General features: G+C 45.1%; 2 protein-coding genes across 5 annotated transcripts in view; both read left to right on the top strand.

Moving 5' to 3' along the window:
• The first annotated feature begins 225 nt into the window (after positions 1-225).
• On the top strand, positions 226-19,910 carry LOC149320632 (uncharacterized). Of its 4 annotated transcripts, none has more exons than XM_089503515.1 (9): positions 226-675; positions 1,612-2,175; positions 2,306-2,399; positions 3,370-3,824; positions 4,627-4,717; positions 6,274-6,359; positions 6,806-6,926; positions 7,759-8,988; positions 19,833-19,910. In XM_089503515.1, the coding sequence occupies exons 2-8, from the start codon at positions 1,867-1,869 to the stop codon at positions 8,979-8,981; spliced, it is 2,379 nt and encodes a 792-aa protein (XP_089359641.1). In that variant the 5' UTR covers positions 226-675; positions 1,612-1,866; the 3' UTR covers positions 8,982-8,988; positions 19,833-19,910. The 4 variants fall into 4 exon arrangements, with proteins under 4 accessions (XP_089359641.1, XP_089359634.1, XP_089359628.1 ...); XM_089503508.1 differs by lacking the exon at positions 19,833-19,910 and adding an exon at positions 18,061-18,303; XM_089503502.1 differs by lacking the exon at positions 19,833-19,910 and adding an exon at positions 17,939-18,303.
• The window catches only part of LOC149320631 (uncharacterized), a 33,748-nt gene continuing 31,395 nt past the window's right edge, over positions 18,567-20,919 (top strand). Inside the window, exons 1-2 of the mRNA XM_089503472.1 lie at positions 18,567-18,751; positions 19,833-20,287. Of these exons, the coding sequence (XP_089359598.1) occupies positions 19,880-20,287 (408 nt within the window). The 5' untranslated portion in view covers positions 18,567-18,751; positions 19,833-19,879. The remainder of the gene's footprint in view (positions 18,752-19,832; positions 20,288-20,919) is intronic.

Below are 20,919 nucleotides of genomic sequence, written 5' to 3'. Positions count from 1 at the left end.
CCGGGGGCTGCGCGGCGGGGTTTCCCTGCCTTGGTCCCGGGGCCTGGAGGCGGCGCCAGCGGACGGAGACAGCCCTCCCTCCCTCCCTCCCTCCCTCCAGACAGAGAGGGTCCCTGAGGAGGCGTCACTCTCGGCCTGGGTTTCCCAGAGGGGCGGCCGGCAGCAGCGTCGGGCGGAAGCCTTGGAGGGCTCCCAGGGCCGGTCAGTTGCCACCGCCGCCGCCGCCGCCGCCGGAGGAAGGGGAAGCGCCGCAGGGCTGGCGAGGGGAGGGGGCCACGGTGGAGCGGCGCTTCCTGTCGGCCCTGGAGGGCCCCTGGGGCCTGGGCCAGTGGCGCTCTCTCCGCCTGGGAGCCAGCCAAGCCGAGGGGAGGCCCAGGGCGGCTCCGCCTCCTGTTGCGGGCAGACAGAGGCTTCGGACTTCAGCTCCCAGAATGCCTGACCGTTGACTGAGCCTGACAGAGGCTTCTGGGAACTGAAGTCAAAACACCCGGAGGACCAAGGGAACGGAAAGGCTTGCGGCGATGGAGGGAGGGGCTTTGCGGAAGGGCCTTGGCTAGTTTGCTTCTTGGGTGCTTTCGAGTCATTTCCGGCCCTAAAGTGATCCTTCCGGTGACCCTAAAGCGCAGCTGGGGCCGCCTTGGGCTCAGCAATGACTCGAAGGCCCAGAGCACAATGGTGAGGGGAGGAAGAGAAGCATCTGGGGCGGCGGCAGAAAGCCTGCCTTGAGCCCCTTCCCCTCCCTCCCGTTCTGCCTCCTCAGGAGGGAGCATCGCCAGAGGGGAGCAGGGAGGGGAAGGAGCAGCTGGACCTTAGCAATGGCAGGGGGCCTCTCTGTTGGCAAAGCACTGGCTGCTGCTGCTGCTGTTGTTGTGGTTGTTGTTGTTGTTGTGTGCCTTCAAGTCATTTCCAATTTAGGCAAGCCTAAGATGAACCTGTCACAAGTTTTGTTTTGCTTTTTGGCAGGTTCCTTCAGAGGGGGTCTGCCATGGCCATCCTCTCAGGCTGAGAGAGCGTGACCTGTCCAGGGTCAACCGTTGGGTTTCATGGCTGAGCGGGGAAGTCATAGTCCATCGTGAAGGTAGAGGTGGGGAAAAGCCAGTCTTTCTCTGTTGGAGGGCAGAATTCTGGACAGGAGGCCACAGGTCCCTCCTTGCCTGCAGACTCCGCCTGGTCCTCAGGCAGCAAAATCTCTGCAGAAAGATGGGAAAGCACCCCAGTTCTCTCCTGGAGACCTTGAACCCGCTACACGTCAGGAAAGGGGGGGAGTGGGAGAAATGAGAGTAGGAAGCTTTCTTGGGACAGAGGCATGGGGACAGTGCTGGCTTGTAGAAAGGTTTTGAACCGTGGAGAAGGAGTTATGTACTGGAATTCTGTTGAAATTGTGATTAAAAAGAAATAGGTCAAGCCCTGCTTTGGTTTGGAGATTCCCTATTCCGATAGTGCATTCAGAGAGCAAAAAGTCCATCCCCTGTAAGCAAGAGGATCAGGTAGGCTATGGGTGAGGCTTCCCCTCCAGACCCCCCCCCCATCCATTCTGTCATTTAACACGTAACTGAGAAAAGGACTTTCCTTGCTTGATTTCCAATTGTCAGTTGCTTTCTTTCTTTATAGTGACAAGACTCTCTGAAGTAAACAACCTGAAGTTCCTGTTGATTAAATTTTCACATGCTGCAACTCTGTCGTATGCTGTGATAAATAATTCAGAACAAAGGGAACTATCTCCGGAACGGCTTGGAGATGCTTATAGAATGCAGGAAAGAAGGAAAAGCAGGATTCAATTGGATAGGAAGTAGAAGAAAATACCTTACTGATGTTTAAGCTGAGAGCAGTGGAGCATTTGGGGAAGGAACCGCACAACAGCACCAAATGAAAAATATGCTCATTTCAGACACAAAGTGCCAGCGTTTCAGGCAGTTCTGCTATGAAGAAGCTGAAGGGCCTAGAAAGGTTTGCAGCCACCTCTACAATCTCTGTTGCCAATGGCTGAAGCCAGAGAAGCACACAAAGACTGAGATGCTGGATCTGGTGATCTTGGAGCAGTTCTTGGCTATCCTTCCACCAGAGATGTCAGCTTGGGTGAAAAAGTGTGGAGTAGTGACCAGTTCCCAGGCACAAGCCCTGGCAGAAAGCTTCCTCCTCAGTCAGACAGAGGACAAGAAGCAGAAGGAACAGCAGGTGGGAGTATTTCATTTTGGCACTTTGGAAAGGCTGGGAATATCTATTTTCAAAATACCTGTATTTGATGATGGGCCACCCTAGCTTTCTTTTTCTGTTTTGTGTTCCTTGCTGCTTCTTCTGGTTGTAGGATGTTTTTGTGGAAGAGACAGCTGAAGCAGGGAAGGATCCTTCTGAGACCAAGTGGGTCAGGCCAGACAGAGACAGAGTCTGTGCTCCAATAGGTAAGGGGCTGTGCAGGTTGCTGCACACTGACAGTTGTCTCTGTTTTTTACTTTGAGACCAAACGTGTTTAAGAGAAAAAAAGAACAAGAGAACGACTGCTCCTGTAGGTTGGCAATTTGGCCACCAAACAGGCCTAGACTCCCATCTACAGCTCCTGCACCCTTCCTATGTGATGAAAAGCCAGGAAGATGCACTATAGCCATAGCCAGAAAAAAACTCCTTCTGCTCTGTTAATGTAAGATTAATATTCTCAATCCTGTAAACTTCTCTGAGTCCCAGTTTTAGGAAAAGGGTGGGATATAAATAAATATCATCATCATCATCATCATCCAGAAGAATTGCATGGCGCCCTGCCTAATATTGTTCCTTTGTATGGCTTTGAATCGAAAGCTGCTTTGACAGCTGATCACAGTTTTGAATTTTATTATTATTATTATTATTATTATTATTATTATTATACTTTATTTCTAAAGCGCTGTAATTATATTTTGGGTATAAAAGTGACAAACAGTAGGGATCAGTAACAAAATGTGTCACTTTAGATCACGTTAGTTAATATCCAAATACTGAGTTTCCTTCTCCTTTCTTTCTCCTACCCTGTTTCCCCTGAATGAAAGGTGAACAAGGCTTGCTTTAGATCTCTTTTGTGTGTAGACCCAGGTCGTCTGGCTGAGGACATGGTTTCATCGGAGATTAGCATCTGCTGCGATGAACAGAGTTGATTAATATTGTCTCTCTAGGAATCTCTAGGTCTTCCAGCACAATTCTGCTAGAAGTTGACCATATATTTCTAGAAAAAAAACTTCTCTAAGCATTTGTAGGTCCTCTAGCATAATTCTATAGTCAGCTTCTGTCAGGTGTCGGTCAGAGATTTGAGTTGGAGGACCAGCAGATTTCTAGAAAGATGTTCTCAGGTTAAAAAGAATATTGGTTTTTTATTTGTGTCCCCCCCCCCCTTCACTTTCACAGGACATTCTGACAAAAAAAGAGGCTTCCCTCTTTGGAAACTTGATCAAGTGGAGGAATCTGCTAGGTCTGGATTAGGAAAAAGTCTTCCTGCCATCCAGGCTGAGAGCAGTGGAGTCTTCTTGGAAAGAACCACACAGCACAGCTTGAGGAAAGATACACTCAGTTCAGATCTACAGCACCAAATCTTCAGGCAGTTCTCCTATGAAGAGGCAGAAGGGCTCAGAAAAGTTTTCAGCCAGCTTCACAATCTGTGCTGCCAATGGCTGAAGCCAGAAACACACACGAAGATGCAGATGGTAGACCTGGTGGTCCTGGAGCAATTCGTGACTATCCTTCCCCCAGAGATGGAGAACTGGCTCAAAGAGTGTGGAGTGGAAACGAGTTCCCAGGCAGTGGCCCTGGCAGAGGGTTTCCTTTTGAGCCACATAGAAGAGAAGAAACAGAAAGAGCAGCAGGTGAGAGTGTTTCATGCTGTTACATTCAGCCCTCTACATTCACAGGTTTCCCTCTTGCAGTTTTGTTTGTTTGCAAGTTTGTGATGTAACTGCTGCTGAACTAGTTGGGCTTCCTTGTCCTTTCTTCTCCTTAACACCTCCAGCACAAACCTCTTGGTTTTATATATAGAAGCATCAGTAGTAGTTGCTGCAGCCACCAAACCCCTTCTTTGCACTGCTTTGTTCTCCTTCCTCCCTTCTTCTGCCAGTAGTCCCTGCACCCCATCTTTTAATGATGTGGGATATGGATAAGAACATTGATAAAACTGGGAGTGTGACACTGGGGCCGTTGGCAGGAAAAAGGGGATAGGAGAAAAGAGTGTGGAGAAGGGTCACTGACTGTAGTGATTACTGCTGCTGCTTCTGTCTGTAGAAGAGGGAGGTTGGCGCTGAAGCTGCTGGTAGTAGAAGGGGAAAGTAAAAGGAAGATGTGTGGGGAAAGATCCAGTGGCTGCAGAGATTGCTACTGCTGCTTCTCTCTAAAACCAGGAGGTAGGCACTGAGACTGTTGGCTGGAGCGGAGGTGTAATGATAACGATCTGGTGGTGGTACATTTTAGGGGTGGGCTAGAGATTTTTCCACATCTGCAGAGAGGCTGGGCCCCTAAATTCTGCAAAAGTGGAGGGCCAACTACTTTCAGAGGGCTGTGAATATTTATTTTCAAAAACATCTACTTAACCACTTTTTCCTAGAAATCATCCAGGTGTGGATGGTGCTGTTTGATCTTATCCTCTTCCAGTCCTAACTGTTTTTTCCACTGCAGGACTTGATTATGAAAGGAACAGCTGAGATAGAGAAGGATCCATCTGAAAAGTGGGACATGCCAAAGAGGAACAGAGTCTCCACCTCATTAGGTAAGAGGGCTCTTTTCTTCCTGCTCCCCTCCTCTTGAGTATGCTGAAGACATCTGCACTTTGTGAGTTGCTGCACTTGAATAGCTCTGTGTATTCAATACCTTTAATATAAATCCATTTGTCTATAAGGGAGGAAAGATCAAATGGAAGGGAAGCTTGTGTGGGTTGTTCTTTTGGCCACTAGGCAGCCCCAGAATCCCTTTTGCAGTTCCTGCCCCCTTCCCATGTGGGGAAGAGGCAGGAACCTGGACTATATCACTGACAGCCATAGGCAGAAAGACCTCCTTCAGCCACATTGAAGTACGGATGTGTACCAAGGACCCCTGAATTATATTGTTCCCTTATGTTAGTTTGAATTGAAAGCTGCTTTGGAAATCAATATTGGTTTTGCATTTTGAGTCTATATTAGAAAAGAGTGTCAAAATACGGCTTTTTAAAATGAACTGCTGCTGGTTTCACTCATTTGCATTTCCTTCTTTTCTCCAGCCCATTTTATTCTGAGAGTCCTTCACAATTCCTTGAAGCAAATGCTTCAAATAAATAAATAAACTCTGTGGAGTCCATATTTCATTTTTTACTTTTTTGGAGTCAATTAATATATTTTAAAATATTTAACTTGTGTTAAATATAAGTTTTTGTTGATTTTGGAATGATTTTAATTTTTAATATTTTCATACATTGTGCATCACTACAGGAACCCTAGTGGCATAAGAGGTAGTTCACAAATGCTTGCAAATAGATAAATAAGTACATAAATAAACTTTCAAAATTAGATAGTTCTCCTATCTTTCTTTTGTTGCTATGTATATTTACTCATCCCTTCACATTTGCAGCTTTGATTATTCATGGATTGTATAAATATGTTCTCTCTAGCAATATCTAGGTCCTCCATCGCAGCTTTATGGTCAACTTTAACCAAAGGTTGCGCTGAAGGACCTAGAGATTCCTAAAGCCCTGTTACAGACTGCCAAAATAAAGCTGCTTTGGGTCTCTTTGGAGGTATGCTATTTAAATGATACATGGGTCCTAAGAGTCTGGAGGTCGCGCCAAAGCCACACTCCATTCCTAAGCACTGGAGTACAGCTTTGGTGCAGCTTCCGGATTCTTAGGATGCATGCATCATTTAAACAGCATACCTCCAAAGAGACCCGAAGCAGCTTTATTTTGGCAGTCTGTAACAGGCCAAAGAGAACATTCCATTAGGCATTTGTAGCTCCTCCAGCTATGGTCAGTGCTGACCAGACAGTTGCACTGGAGGACCTAGAAATTCTTAAAGATATTATCTCAGCTAAAAATATCATATTTTCGTTATTTGTGTTTTTTCCACATTCATAGGAGTGCTGTGCCCCTAACCGCAGAGAATGTGGAGGGATGAGTGTATTTACAAAATTTTGGTATCAGTTCTGAGCTTGGAGCTACTCTGTGTTTCCTGCCACCTCCAACTAGTGTGTGTTTCATGTAATTTTGTCTGTGTTTTAGTGACTATGGAAATACCTCAGTCAAAAATAGGAAGATTTGAATGTGACTCACCCTTTATGCTTTTGTATCCTCCACAGAAAATGGAACAAAGGAATGGACAACACATACTAGTTCATCTGCTAATAATGATGCGCTTGGCGCAGCTTCAGTGAGACCGGATCAGGTAGGGGGCAGGATCCCTAGAGGTCTGAGTGTCCCTGACCCCTGCACATTGCCCTGGACCTGAAAGAATCCTTTCTGTTTGTTAGGCTCATCTACCATGGTTGCCATGTTTGAAAATTTAAATCTGGTTAGGCAACTCCAATCTGTCTAGCTGCTTTTTCCTATTACTGTCACTCATTTCTGCTCTTTGACAATCTATGAATTCATATACTAAATAGCACCAAACAGCTTGCTCATTTTTCATGGAAATTTCCTGAAATTCCAATACTTAAGAATACGTAATTGGAATGTTGATGACTATTTGGTTCAACTACAATCACAAATTGGGCACTCTGGTAACCAGAAGGTAATGGCAGTTGACACTGGGCCAGATGAACTGAGAAGTGGCAAGTCTAAAACATATGGGGGAGAAACAACACCTGTTTCAAGTCACGTTTCTTTCTTTAGGTGATCTTTGAAGAGGTGGCTGTATTTTTCACTGAGGAAGAGTGGGCCTTGCTGGACCCAGGTCAATGGGCCCTGCACAGGGAAGTGATGGAAGACAATTTGGGGCTTGTGTTCTCCCTCAGTAAGTCCCCTTCTTCTTTCTTGTGGTTCCTTAAAGATAACGGCTTAAAATCATGATTGCTGTTGTTAACTCCCATCGAGTCAACCGTGGCTCATGGTGACCCTGTGGATGAGACATCTTCAAGAGCCCTTATCTGCCACTGCTTTGCTTAGGCCCTGTAAATTCAGGCCTGTGGCTTCTCTTTGGCCATTCAGACTCCCTTTTACCCTAATTCCCAAACCAGATTAAAAAGTGGGTAGTTCATACTGGTGCCGGTTTATTCACACCTGTTCAGGGGCAAGTCCCCCTCAGTGCAGGTCTTTTGAAAGTGGGATTTCCCCCGTTTCTTTTGAGAAAACCTGGGTGCCGGGTCAAATACAAGGGGAGAGACAGGTCACTGGAGGTGGGCAGTTGGGCAGAACTGTCCCTCCCCTCTGTCTCCCCTCACCTACCAGCGCAGTTGAGTCTATCCATCCAGCATTTTGTCATCCTCTCTTTCTACTGCTTTCTACCTTCCTAGCATTATCTTCTTTTCTAAGAGGTCATACCTTCTCATGATGTGGCCAAAGTATGACAGCCTCAGTTTCATTACCTTGCTTCTTGGGAGAGTTCAGGCGTTATCTATTCAATACTGTACTGTGGGGTTTTTTTTACATTTCTTGCTGTTCTTTTATGGTTAACTGTGTACCTATTTTAAAATTTTGCACAATGTAAATATTTTAGGTATAACTGTAAGCTATGTTGCCTTCATACTTGGAAAAAGGCAAGATATTTATAAGTCTAACAACAGCACTGTTCCAGTCAGTGTCCTTGTCTCTCTTGTGCTTTGACCAGTTCTTTCTTTCCTTTACAGATGCTGAAGAGCCATTGTATAAGAAGGAAGAGGAACCATGCAGGGTGTTATCCATAACAGCCAACTATAAACAGATGGAGGAAAATGAAAGAAACTCTGACTCTCAAGAGAAGGGGAAGAACAAAGCATCTGTTTTTCAGGGTAGGGAGGTCTATGAAATCTCACTGCAAGAAATGATGAAAGAAAAAAAGAAAAGAAATAGATATATATGCCTTCTATGTGGAAGAAGCTTCCGTTTTAAAGGCAGTCTGAACTGTCATGTGAGAACTCACACAGGGGCGATTTCTTTCAAAGGTGATGAGTGCAGAAAGATGCTCAGTGTTAGGAAAGCCCTGATTTCCCATCAAAAATGTTACATGAGTGAGAAACCATTTCAGTGCTTGGAATGTGGAAAATTTTTCAGTCATAAGACAATCCTCACTCGTCATCAAGCAACTCACACAGGGGAGAAGCCATTTCATTGCTTGCAATGTGGAAAGAGCTTCAGTCAGAAGACAGATCTCACTATTCATCAAAGAAGTCATACAGGAGAGAAGCCATTTCAGTGCTTCCAGTGTGGAAAGAGATTCAGTCATAAGCAAAACCTCACTGCTCATCAGAGAAGTCATACAGGAGAGAAGCCGTTTCAGTGTTTGGAGTGTGGAAAGAGATTCAGTCAGAAGCAAAACCTCACTGCTCATCAAAGAAATCATACAGATGAGAAGCCATTTCAGTGCTTGGAGTGTGGAAAGAGGTTCAGTCAGAAGATAGGACTTATTTATCATCAAAGAAGTCATACAGGAGAGAAGCCATTTGAATGCTTAGAGTGTGGAAAGAGGTTCAGCCAGAAGTCAGGACTTACTTGTCATCAAAGAAGTCATACAGACGAGAAGCCGTATCAGTGCTTGGAATGTGGAAAAAGGTTCAGTCAGAAGCAAAACCTTACTTCTCATCAAAGAAACCATACAGACGAGAAGCCTTTTCAGTGCTTGGAGTGTGGAAAGAGCTTCAGTCAGAAGATAGGACTTACATTTCATCAAAGAAGTCATACAGGAGAAAGGCCATTTCAGTGTTTGGAGTGTGGAAAGAGCTTCAGTCAGAAGTCAGGACTGACCTGTCATCAAAGAAGTCATACAGGAGAGAAGCCTTTTCCATGCTTAGAGTGTGGGAAGAGGTTCAGTCAGAAGCAAAACCTCAATGCTCATCAAAAGCGTCATAAAGAGGGAAACCATTTCAGTGCTTAAGAGTTTGGTAAGAGTTTTATTCGAACAACACACCTCAGTCATCGCCAAACAACTTACAATTTCAGGAGTGGTCCTCAAACCTTTCCTCTTCAGCGACAACCCTAGTGCCCCCAAGATCTCTTTCTTGATACTAGGTCTACTGTTTGTGCACCAGCCAGGCAGTGGCATCTACCTCAGTTGGTCCCAGCTCACTACAATCTATTTCTGTTTCAATTTCCTCATTGCCTAATTTGAATTTATGTAGGTCCTCAGTCGTCTTTTTCCCCCTCTTTATGTTCAGCAGTAGGCCTGCCTTTGGAGTTTCTTCCTTGACCATCCTTAGTAATTGTCCCAAGTCATTGATGTTTTCCACTATTAATATTTTGTCAGTCTCCTATCATGTTCCTTCATCCTTGTGGTCTCTTCCAACTCTATTATTCTATCATTCACTACTCCTTCTGAGTCTAGCCCTTTTCTTTGTATGCTATTTTCTGCATACAAGTTGAACATGCATGGTGATAATATGCAGCCTTGCCTGACTCCTTTGCCTATTGAGAGCCATTCAGTTTCTCCATATTCTTTTCTGACAGTGGCCTCTTATAGAATCATAGAATCATGGAATCATAGATTTGGAAGAAACCGCAAGGGCCATCCAGTCCAACCCCCTGTCATGCAGGAACTCTTACTCAAAGCATCCCTGAGAGATGGCCATCCAGCCTCTGCTTAAAGACCTCCAATGAGGGAGACTCCACTACACTCCAAGGGAATTTGTTCCACTGTCAAACAGCCCTGACTGTCAGGAAGTTCTTCCTAATGTTGAGCTGGAATCTCTTTTCCTGGAACTTGTACCCATTGCTCCGGGTCCTAGTCTCTGGAGCAGCAGAAAACAAGTCAGCTCCCTCCTCAGTATGACAACCCTTCAAGTATTTCAACAGGGCTATCATATCACCTCTTAACCTTCTCTTCTCCAGGCTAAACATCCCCAACTCCTTAAGTCGTTCCTCATAGGACATGGTTTCCAGACCTGTCACCATTTTAGTCGCCCTCCTTTGGGCAAGTTCCAGTTTTTCAACATCCTTTTTGAATTGTGGTGCCCAGAACTGGATGCAGTATTCCAGGTGGGGCCTGACTAGAGCAGAATAGAGTGGCACTATTACTTCCCTTGATCTAGACTCTATACCTCTATTGATGCAGCCTAAAATCGCATTAGCCTGGTTTGCTGCCGCATCGTACTGTTGACTCATGTTCAACTTGTGGTCTACTTGGACTCTCAGATCCCTTTCACATGTAGTCTCATTCAGCCATGTTTCCCCCATCCTATATCTGTGCATTTTATTTTTCTGCCCTAAGTGCAGTACCTTACATTTCTCTCTGTTGAAGTTCATTTTGTTAGCTGTGGCCCAGCTTTCTAGTCTATTCAGGTCATTTTGAATGTTGATCCTGTCCTCTGGGGTATTTGCTACTCCTCCTAATTTGGTGTCATCTGCAAATTTGATAAGTATGCTCCCAATTCTGTCATCCAGGTCATTGATAAAGATGTTGAATAGCACTGGGCCCAGGACAGACCCCCATGGGACCCCGCTGGTCACTTCTCTCCAGGATGAAAAGGATCCATTGTTGAGCACCCTTTGCGTTCGGCCAGGTAACCAATTACAAATCCACTTAACAGTTGCCTTGTCTAGCCCACATTTTACCAGCTTGTTTGCAAGAATGTCGTGGGGAACCTTGTCAAAGGCCTTACTGAAATCAAGATATACTATATCCACAGCATTCGCTTCATCTACCAAGCTGGTAATTTTATCAAAAAAAGAGATTAGATTTGTCTGGCATGACTTCTTTCTCTGAAACCCGTGTTGACTTTTTGTGATTATGGCATTGCCTTCTAGATGTTCACAGACTCTCTGTTTAATGATCTGCTCCAGAATCTTTCCTGGTATTGATGTCAGACTAACTGGCCGATAATTGTTTGGATCCTCTTTTTCCCCTTTTTGAAGATGGGGACAACGTTTGCCCTCCTCGAGTCTGCTGGGACTTCTCCTGTTCTCCAGGAGTTTTCAAAGATTATTGTCAATGGCTCCAATATTACATTTGCCAGTTCTTTTAATACCCTTGGATGTAGTTCATCTGGTCCTGGAGATTTACATTTGTTTAGATTAATCAGATATTCCTGAACTATCTCTTTACTTATTCTGTGCTGAAATTCCCCTGTTCTGTCCTCTGCTCCATTATCCTCAGGTTGAGCACCCTTTGCTTTTTCTGAGAAGACTGAGGCAAAGAAGTTGTTGAGTAATTCTGCCTTTTCTCTGTCTTCTGTTAGCATTTTGCCATCTTCTCCACACAGTGACCCTACTGTTTCCTTTTTCTTCCTTTTGTTGCGGATATATCCAAAAAAGCCCTTTTTATTGTTCTTAACCTCTCTAGCAATCCTGAATTCATTCTGCGCTTTAGCTTTTCTGACTTTACCCCTACACATGCCTGCTATTTCTTTGAATTCCTTTTTTGTGATTTCCCCCTTTTTCCATTTCTTATACATGTTCCGTTTCAAACTTAGCTCCGTTGAAAGTTCCTTAGTCATCCATCCTGGTTTCTTGAGACATCTCCCATTTTTCTTCTTCATTGGAACTGTTTGAAATTGTGCTTTCAGTATCTCTCCTTTGAGAAACTCCCATCCGTCTTGAATTCCCTTCTCTTTTAGTATTCCTGACCATGGGATCACCCCCAGTATTTCTCTAAGTTTACTAAAATCAGCTTTCCTAAAGTCTAGAATGCATGTCTGACTATGCCTGGCTTCTCCTTTCCGTTGTATAACAAACTCCAGTAGTACATGATCACTCCCACCTAAGGATCTCACCACTTGCACCCCATTAACTAGGTCATCTTTGTTGGTTTGGATCAGATCCAAAATAGCTGATCCCCTTGTTGCCTCTTCCACCTTTTCGAAGATGAAATTGTCTCTAATTCAAGTGAGGAATTTGCTAGACCTTGAGGATTTTGCTGAGTTTGACTTCCAGCAAATATCAGGATAATTGAAGTCACCCATCACTACTACATCCCTCTTTTTTGAATGTGTGGTCATCTGTTCTAGAAAGACATCATCCAATTGCTCAGTCTGACTTGGGGGTCTGTAGTAGACTCCCACAATAACATCCTTGTTGTTCCCCTCGTTACTTTTAATCCAGATGCTCTCTACCTGGTTGCCAGTATTGATGTCCTGGATCTCTTCACTGGTGTAAATGTCCCTGGCATATAAGACTATTCCTTCTCCTTTCTTGTTTGGCCTATTTCTCTTAAAAATGTTATACCTGTGTATTCCTACATTCCAATCATGAGACTCATCCCACAGTGATGCCTATTATATCATATTTGCTTTGTTGTACTAGCAGTTTGAATTAGTTTTGCTTGTTTCCCATGCTCTGTGCATTAGTGTAGAGACATTGAAGACCAAGGCCCCATTCCCACTGGCCTATAACGCAGATCAGGACACGAATCATGGGTGCTTCGTTTCCATTAGAGCGCGCATTCGACCCACATTGCTCTGATATCGTTCCAATTGAGATTCGAATCTGAATCTAATTATACTGAAAAATCCAAATTTTAGGTCGATAAACCGGTTTAAAAAAATAATGGCTTTTTTGCAAATTTTCCTGTGCCTCCGGAGTCTGATTCGGGGCAAATGAATGGGAACGAAAGGGTGTCTGATTTGGGAACCTGGGGGTGGGAGGAGCAGTGTTCAATGGGCTGGCTTGGGGCTGTCACCCTGTTTCTTCTCTTTCTGCATCACTGGCGCCATTTTCTTCCGTTCACATAGCCTTTCCCCCAGTGGATTGGGAAGCAGGGTAAGGCGACCACGCTACATTGAGCTCCAAACGCAGTAAACACATTACTCCCCCTGCAACCTCCCCTCTGCTCCACATTCATAGACCGATGTGTGAGGAGACCCATTGAACACCATTTTAAACTATTATTTTTTTCTTTTTTTGCCTCTGCCTGAGCGCCTGAGCAGCAGATGGACTTTGCAGTACATGCCTGCTTGATTGCCCCCCAGACAGCCCAGGGAGCAATGGGGCAGGCAAAGGGATTTGAGGTGATTAGAGGCTCCCTTTCTCTCTTTCCCAAAGGGAATCTGGGGAGACACAGAAGATCCTTAGATGCAGCTGCTATTCATTGGCTGCCCCCAAACAACAACAACAAACAAACAGAAATGGGAATGAGGAGCAAAATAAACTGTGTCAACGTGTTTCGAATTAGGTGATGACACTTGTGATGTCTGAAGCCTAGGCGCTTGATTGACAGCTTGCAGACACAAATGGGAACGGGGAGCAAATTACTCTGCTTTAAAATACAGCGATTTAAAATGAATGGGAACGAAAACAGGGTCAAAATAAATCGGGGTAATTTGCCCCCTTTCCTAATGGAAACGATGGAAAAATTCGAATTAGATTCGGAAAATAATCCGAGTCAGAATCGCGCCAATATAAGCCGTTTTATCTGCCAAGTGGGAATGGGGCCCATGTGTCCCCTTGACATGGTGCCTGTGCAAGTTTTTTTGCCTCCCACTTTTGGGTCCTTGCTCTGTTTGTCTTTTTCCCTTTATGACAGTTTACCTATTTTTTCCAGCCCCTTTGCCTTCCAGAATATTGTCTCCCTCCCCCACATAACTCAATTTAAAGCCCTCATGATCAAATTTTTGAGACTATTGGCAAAAACGTTTCTGCCAACTGGCGTGAGATGCAACCCATCCCTTGCCAGAAGTCCTTCCTCATGGAACCTCAGTCCATGATCCAAGAATCCAAATTGTTCTTGGCGGCACCATCTGAGTTACTCAGCTCTGCTATTTTCCTCTCCCTTCCTGGACCATGCCCTTCGACTGGATGAAGAGATGAGATGACAACCTGTGCATCCATTTCTTTCAACTTCCTACCCAAAGCCTCATAGTCCCTTCTGATATTCTGAAGGCTGTGCCTTGCAGTATCATTGGTTCCCACATGAACCAAAAGAAAAGGGTGATGTTCAGTAGGCTTGACAAGTCTTGTCAGCCTCTCTGTCACATCACGGATCTTTGCCCCAGGGAGACAGCACACCTCCCAAGACATCTACTCAAGCCCACAAGCCACTGGTTTAGTGCCTCTCATCAAGGAGTCCCCCACGACCACCACATGCCTCCTCCGAGGCTTAGCAGCGGCTGTTCCCTTTGGTGATTCTTCCAAGGTCGCCTGCTCTGTCCCTGAAGTCTGTCCCTGCTGCTCATCATCCTTCATAACAGAGAGATTGAAATCGATTCTGTAGCTGCAAGCTCACAGAACATTCCCTGGTTTTCCTGCTTCTGTGTGTGACACTCCTCCAACCATCTACTTCTCTTGTATGTGAAGTGACATCCTCCTCCCCAGCAACTTCCTCTGTGTGTTTCCCATTCAGGACCATCTGGTCCGTTCTGGTCAGGAAAACCTCTTGCTTCCTAAGATGCTGATCTGTAGCTACCTGGGCCTCCAGCTGCTGCACTTTCTCTTCTAAGAGGGCTACCAATATGCACTTGGTGCAGGTGAAGTAGTTCCCCATATCCCTAGGCAAAAAGACAAACATCCCACAAGTGTTGCAGGTGACTGCAGCAAGTCCTTCAGTGTCCATACCGAAAGGTCTTAAGGAGGCACTGAAACAAGACTGTGGGCTCTCCCTGCTAAATACCAGTGTAAAGAACCCCTGCTGGCTTGGCCTTTGTCCTCAAACTCTGTTAGTAAGCTCAATCAACTGGAACTATAGTTATGTACAGAGCTCCTGGCTACTAGCTAATTCCAAAGGCAAGTGTCTGTCTCACAAGTTCCCACAAGCCCCTTAAGAGGGCAATGAACAGAAAAGTGTAAAATGAAGGAGATGTCCTCCAGCCCTGTGCCAAGGTGACCTTCTCTTGTGTACTCCAAATCCTCCTAGACTACAAAAAAATAAAAATGAATGTGAAAAAGGAATTGTCCTGAGTATAGATTTCTCAGCAGAACCATCAAGTGTATCAGCACTCTCACCTCTCTGAGATCATTCCATAGCTTTTCATGATCAATGTAATCAAAGGCTTTGCTATAGTCTACAAAGCACATGTTGTTTTTCTCTTGGAATTTTTTGATGTGCTCCATTAGCATATGTTTGCAATGTGGTTCTTAGTGCCACTTCTTCTCCCCAAAACTGCATGTATCTCTGAGATTTCTCTCTCCATATGTCACTGGAGTCTGTTGCAGTATTTTAAACATAATTTTCTTGCATGGAAGATTAGTGCTATGGCCCTATAGTTACTACAGTCCCATGTGTCCCCTTTTTGGTGAATGGGGGTGTATATTGACCATTTCCAGTCTTTTGGCCAGTCTTTTGTTTCCCATCTTTTTTGGCATATTTTAGTTAACACCTGAATTGATTGTGTGTATATGGATTGCAGCAGTTTGATTGGTATCATCTGTTCCTACTGATTTATTTTTCACAATGTCTCTTAATGATGCTTCTCCCTCGCTTACTAGAATTTGGAGTTGTGTTGTTTTCCTTTCCATCTTAAGAGATCTTCTGAGCCATGTTCCCTCTTTGATGTGCTTTCTCTCTTTCCCCCCTTTCTACTTTCTGTTTTTGTGCTGTTTCTCATTACAGGGTTTTCTTGGTGAAATAGTCTCGCAAGGGGGTTCACCTGTCTCTTTTTTCATGCAGTGCTAGCCTGCATTAGCTATGGTGTCACTGCTGTCCTCTCTATGAGATCCTCTGAGCTATGTTAAGAGAGACTGCCATATTTCACAGCAAAAGTGTAGAGGAGGAGGATGTGATACGTGGAAATAAAGTATTTGGGAATGGAGACCTTATTGAATATATTAAGAACTTACTCAGGAAATACCCCCATGAATGCTGAGACTGCATAAAGCTAATTTTTTTATTGATTAAAATGTGGTTTGTGGGAGTTGTTGGTAATGACGCAAAGTAATGTCATCTACCTGTATTAATATCTTCTGTGAGAATTTCAAGTAGAAAGCAACTGGAAAGACTGAATGAGATTTAATTGTTAATGTAGAGGTTTAAAGAAGTAATGTATTAATGGGCACAGATATAAAGACCAATGAATTCTGGATAACTGGTATCAAAAATGATTGGCAATGCGGCCTTTACATGTCTAAAGGGGGAAAGCTTGAGTCTGAACATCGCTAAAGGGTTGTTTGGAAGAAGCAGTGAAGAGTTGTATTTCTTATACCACCGTGTAAAATTTTGGTTATCAGTTAATGGTAGATAACTAATGGATAGTAAATTTTGTGTAAAATATCAACAGTAAAAAAGTCCCATGTATAGAAATTTTTACATACTTCTGTGCCCCACTGCCACCCCATTTCCTGAGGTAAGTCAACCTTCTGTCCAGGAGGAATTTCAAAATGTTCTCCATTTTGAGCTTGACTAAGCAGCATGAATTTTTATTTATATTAGTGTGTTTAGATTTTATTTCGTAATGTATCCCTTAGCACATCTACGCAAGAGCCTACTCAAGGATGTGGTGTCTTAGTGGTTCAAGGCTAGTTCTGATGATCAGAAAATCAGAAGGTTGGCAGTTCAAGGCCTGAGTACTGCAGGATGGGGTGAGCTCCCATCACTAGCCCCCGCTTCTGCCAACCTAGCAGTTCGAAAGCATGCAAATGCAAGTAAATGGGCACCACTTCTCGTTGGATGCAGTCATGCTGGCCACATGGCCACCAGAGCAGTCCTCGGACAACGCTGGCTCTTCGGCTTAATAGTGGACATGAGCACTGCCCCCTATAGACAGGAACGTCAAGTGACTGTCTTTACTTTTACTTAAGAACCTACTTCCTGGCAGGAAGGATGTTGAGCTTTCAAGCCTCCTTCCAGGGCTACCAGCAGCCTAGAGTGACCAGAGGAAAACAAGGCCCCGCAAAGTGTAGGACAGTGGAGAAAAAATGTAGGGCGTGGCCAGAAAAACCCCACTGACATAAATGTAAATTCACCAAACAGTGTTACCTTTATTGGACAAACCGAAATGCACAATACACCTGTTGCAAGGTTTCAAAGCTCCATTGGCTTCTTCCTCAGGCAAGATGTTACAAACCAAACAGGAGAACAATTGGAGATGTTAGTAAGATGCCTGCATTTTGTTTCTGTCCTTGGCTAAGATGGCATGGGGAGGGTATCTTTTGCAGGCAGGCTCCTCCTCCTCTGGCCATGCGGAAATTGGGCAAAGTCCAGGAAATTTTTAAAGTCCATTTGCCTCTCAACCAGGACTCCTCTTCTGCAATCCAATATGTCTCCGTTCCTGTGAGGCCACAGGCCTCTTTGTAGGCAGAGGACAATGGATTCCTCCAGAAGTCTCCATGTTTTTGCATCAGGAACATTTTGGTAGGTTTTGAGGTAAAACATACCAAATTTGAGGAGAAAAAAATTGGACTTTGCCCAGTTGCCACATGGCCAGAGGAGGAGGAAGAGGAGGAGGCGCCGGCCTGCTAGAGATACTCTAGTCTCAGGAGCAGCAGAAAACAAACTTGCTCCCTCCTCAATATGACATCCTTTCAGATATTTAAACAGGGCTTTTATATAATAATAATATTTTTTATTTGTATACCGCTTTTCCTCCAGATCAAAGCGGTTCACAACATACAAGCTACATGTCACAAAGCAATACAATACATCAACAGTGACATCAGCTCTTAACCTTCTTTTCTCCAGACTAAACATTCCCAGCTCCCTCAGTCGTTCCTCATAGGGCATGGTTTCCAGACCCTTCACCATTTTAGTCACTCTCCTTTGGACACGCTCCAGTTTCTCAATGTCCTTTTTGAATTGTGGTGCCCAGAACTGGACACAGTATTCCAGGTGGGACCTGACCAAAGCAGAATCGAGTGGCACTATTACTTCCCTTGATCTAGACTACTTTTTTTTAATCCGCCTCTATCCAAATGGGAGGCGGGCTAAAAACCATTATTATTATTTAACCATTCCAGCACATCTATTATTTTCAGGCAGGAAGAGAGCAGGCTCCAAATCGCATCCTTCTCTAAGTGCTGCCCGAGAGATTCTGGCACCTGAGGCGAAGAAGGGGCCCCTCACTTTCTTCTTTCGGTCCCTTCTGTCCTTTACACAGGAGGAGGAGGACCTGAGACGGTGGAAGAAGGCATGAGGTAAAAATAAAGCTCCTTCACACAGGAGGGGAGACATCTGGGGCTGGAAGAAGGGGCTTCGTTTTCCCCAGACAGGATACGCCTTCACTCCTCCCTGAGGTAATTTTTAAAAAAACCCAAGCTTGGTTGGGCCCTGTCCTCCCTCGCGGGGTTGTTGTGAACTGAGGAGGGGAGTGGGCGCCTCTTCCTCCGAGGGAGAGGGGACTAAGGAGAAGTACTCTCCCTGCTGAGGGCCCGGCTCCACTTCTCTTCCCTCAGAGGCTGCGCTGGGTTTCCCTGGCAACCGCTGTCACTCTTGACCTAGGCCCCGCCCTATCCATCCCTGGCTCCACAAAGGGGGCGGGGCCGGCTCTTTTGGGTTTCGAGTCGTCTCAGGAACCTCCCTCCTTCAGAACAAGGGCTGTCATTCTCGGCCTAGGCCCCGCCTCTTCCGGCCGAGCGGGAATCTTTACCCGCCGTAGAGCGTGAGGAGCCACCTGTCCGTGGAGGATTCTGGGAAGGAAGGAGCCCGGATGTAATGCTCCCCTTTTTTGCCTTCCTCTACGGATGGAGGGAGCTCTATTAAGCAATGACAAGGAAGACAAGGGCAATGGAGGCACAAAGTACAACAATCCTGGAGTAACAATAGTCCTAGGCTCCCCATTCTGCCGCAAGGTGGGTGCCAGGTAACTATGCTGCTGTTAGCGCTGATGCTGCTGTGATGGCCAGTGCAAATTTCAATCGTTTACTGTATAACGAGGCATGCTAGACCCGAAACACACTGCAGAAACAATCCAGTCTGAGACCACTTTAGCTGCCCTGGCTCAGTGCTAGGGAATTCTGGGAATTGTAGTTTGTGGTGGCACCAGAGCTCTCTGACAGAAGGCTAAGTGTCTCACAGAAATAAAGTTCCCAGGATTCCCTAGCACTCAGCCAGGGCAGCTAAAGCAGTCTCAAACTGGATTGTTTCTCCAGTGTGTTTTGGACCAGAAATACAATAAGGCATGTAGCAAAGATACAAATTTTATGACAATCCTCTGTAAAGGGCAGTATACAAATAGTGCTGGTGCCCACTTCATGTACAATACAGTCAGCCCTCCATATTTGTGGATTCTCTAGCCACAGATTGAAGCATCCACAGCTCGAAAACATTCAATATATAGTTGTCCCTCCATATTCACTAGGGTTAGGAGCACAAGACCCCTTTGAATATGGGAAAAGTGCAAATATCAAAAACACCATGTTTTAACTGGAGAGGACACCTCTCTAGGAATCTCTAGGTCCTCCAGGGCAACTCTGTGGTCAACGTCCAACAGACACTGACCATAGAACTGCGCTGGAGGCACTAGAAATGCCTAGTGGAGAGTTCTCTCTAAGAATCTCTAGGTCTTTCAGTGCAACCTTTGGTTAAAGTTGACCATAGAGCTGCACTGGAGGACCTAGATATTCCTAGAGAGAATATATTAATCAAATCTGTGAATAATAAAATCCTCAAATATCAAAGAGGGATGAGTGTATATATAAATTCTGAGAGGCAAACCTTCACTTTGATGTTTTTAAGGGACACCATTTTGATAAAGCGTTGTATTTTATAGAACTTTGTTATCCCATGGGGAAGGGGTCCTGGAATGGAAAGAAAGATGCCATTCCTAGCTTGAATGGGATTGTAAAACACCTAACTAGCACAGGAGAATGGAAATAATAGCTCCTTCGCCCAATACCTTTTTTGTAACATTTCCAGTCTTTTGCCTTGCAGGACAGTCTGACAAAAAGCAAGCTTTCTCTCATTGGAAGCTTGTCCAGATGAAGGAATCTACTAGGTCTGAGTTAGGAAAAGGCCTTCCTTCTGTTCGGTTAGAGAGCAGTGGAGCATTTTGGGCAAGAACCACACAGCACAGCCTGAGGAAAGATATGCTCAGTTCAGATCTACATCGCCACCGTTTCAGACAATTCTGCTATGAGGCAGTAGAAGGGCCCAGGAAAGTTTGCAGCCAAGTCCACGATCTGTGCTGCCAATGGCTCAAACCAGAAAGGCACTCCAAGACTGAGATGCTGGACCTGGTGGTCCTGGAACAATTCTTGGCTGTCCTTCCCTCAGAGATGGAGAACTGGATCAGAGAGTGTGGAGCAGAAACATGTTCCCAGGCAGTGGCCCTGGCAGAGGGTTTCCTTCTGAGTCAGGCAGAGGAGAAGAAGCAGAAAGAACAGAAGGTAAGAGCATTTCATACTGATACAGTCAGGCCTCTTCATTTGCTAGTTTCCTTTTTGCAGTTTTGTTTATTTGCAGATTGGTAGCTGCTGCCAAACTAGTTGGGCTTCATTGTCCTCTCTTCTTCCTTAGCAGCCCAAGCACTAGCCTCTCAATTGTATATATAGAAGAGGCAATAGCAGCCATCTGATCATTCTTCACAACCCTTTCTCTGCCCCCTCTTCTCTTGCCAACACCCTGATTTTTATAGATATGCAATGTGGAGAGTGATCCTGGTAACACCAGGAACTTGGCACTGGGCCTGTTGGCAGGAGGAGGGGGGAAAGAAGGAGTGTGGAGAAGGGTCCGATGGCTGCAGAGGCAGCTACTGCTGCTCCGGTCCCTAAAACTGGGGTGTAAGCACTGGAGCTGTTGGCTGGAGAGGAGGAGGGGTGAGAGGAATGATCTGGTGACTTTACATTTTTGGGGAGCCTAGAAGTATTCATAGTTTTCCCAATTGCTTGGAAGGGTTGGGCTTCTAACTCTTGCAAAAGTGGAGGGTCAATTACTTTCGGAGGACAGGAAATAACTTAGCTTGAAAAATGTCTGCATAACCATTTTTCCCTATAAATCATCCAGAGTGTGGATGGTGCCG

This window comes from Sceloporus occidentalis, unplaced genomic scaffold, assembly GCF_023333645.1.
Source record: "Sceloporus occidentalis isolate IW3139 unplaced genomic scaffold, rSceOcc1.0.p SCAF_1, whole genome shotgun sequence".
Lineage (NCBI taxonomy): Eukaryota > Metazoa > Chordata > Lepidosauria > Squamata > Phrynosomatidae > Sceloporus > Sceloporus occidentalis.
Note: the sequence above shows the minus strand (reverse complement) of the source record. Positions and strands in the feature narration are given on the sequence as shown.

Bases quoted from the DNA above. Each gene is read 5' to 3' on its own strand.
- LOC149320632 (XM_089503515.1), top strand. From the start codon at position 1,867: ATGAAAAATATGCTCATTTCAGACACAAAGTGCCAGCGTTTCAGGCAG. The intron at 2,176-2,305 runs GTGGGAGTATTT...TTCTGGTTGTAG, and splicing joins AGAAGCAGAAGGAACAGCAG to GATGTTTTTGTGGAAGAGAC. The intron at 6,360-6,805 runs GTAGGGGGCAGG...TTCTTTCTTTAG, and splicing joins CTTCAGTGAGACCGGATCAG to GTGATCTTTGAAGAGGTGGC.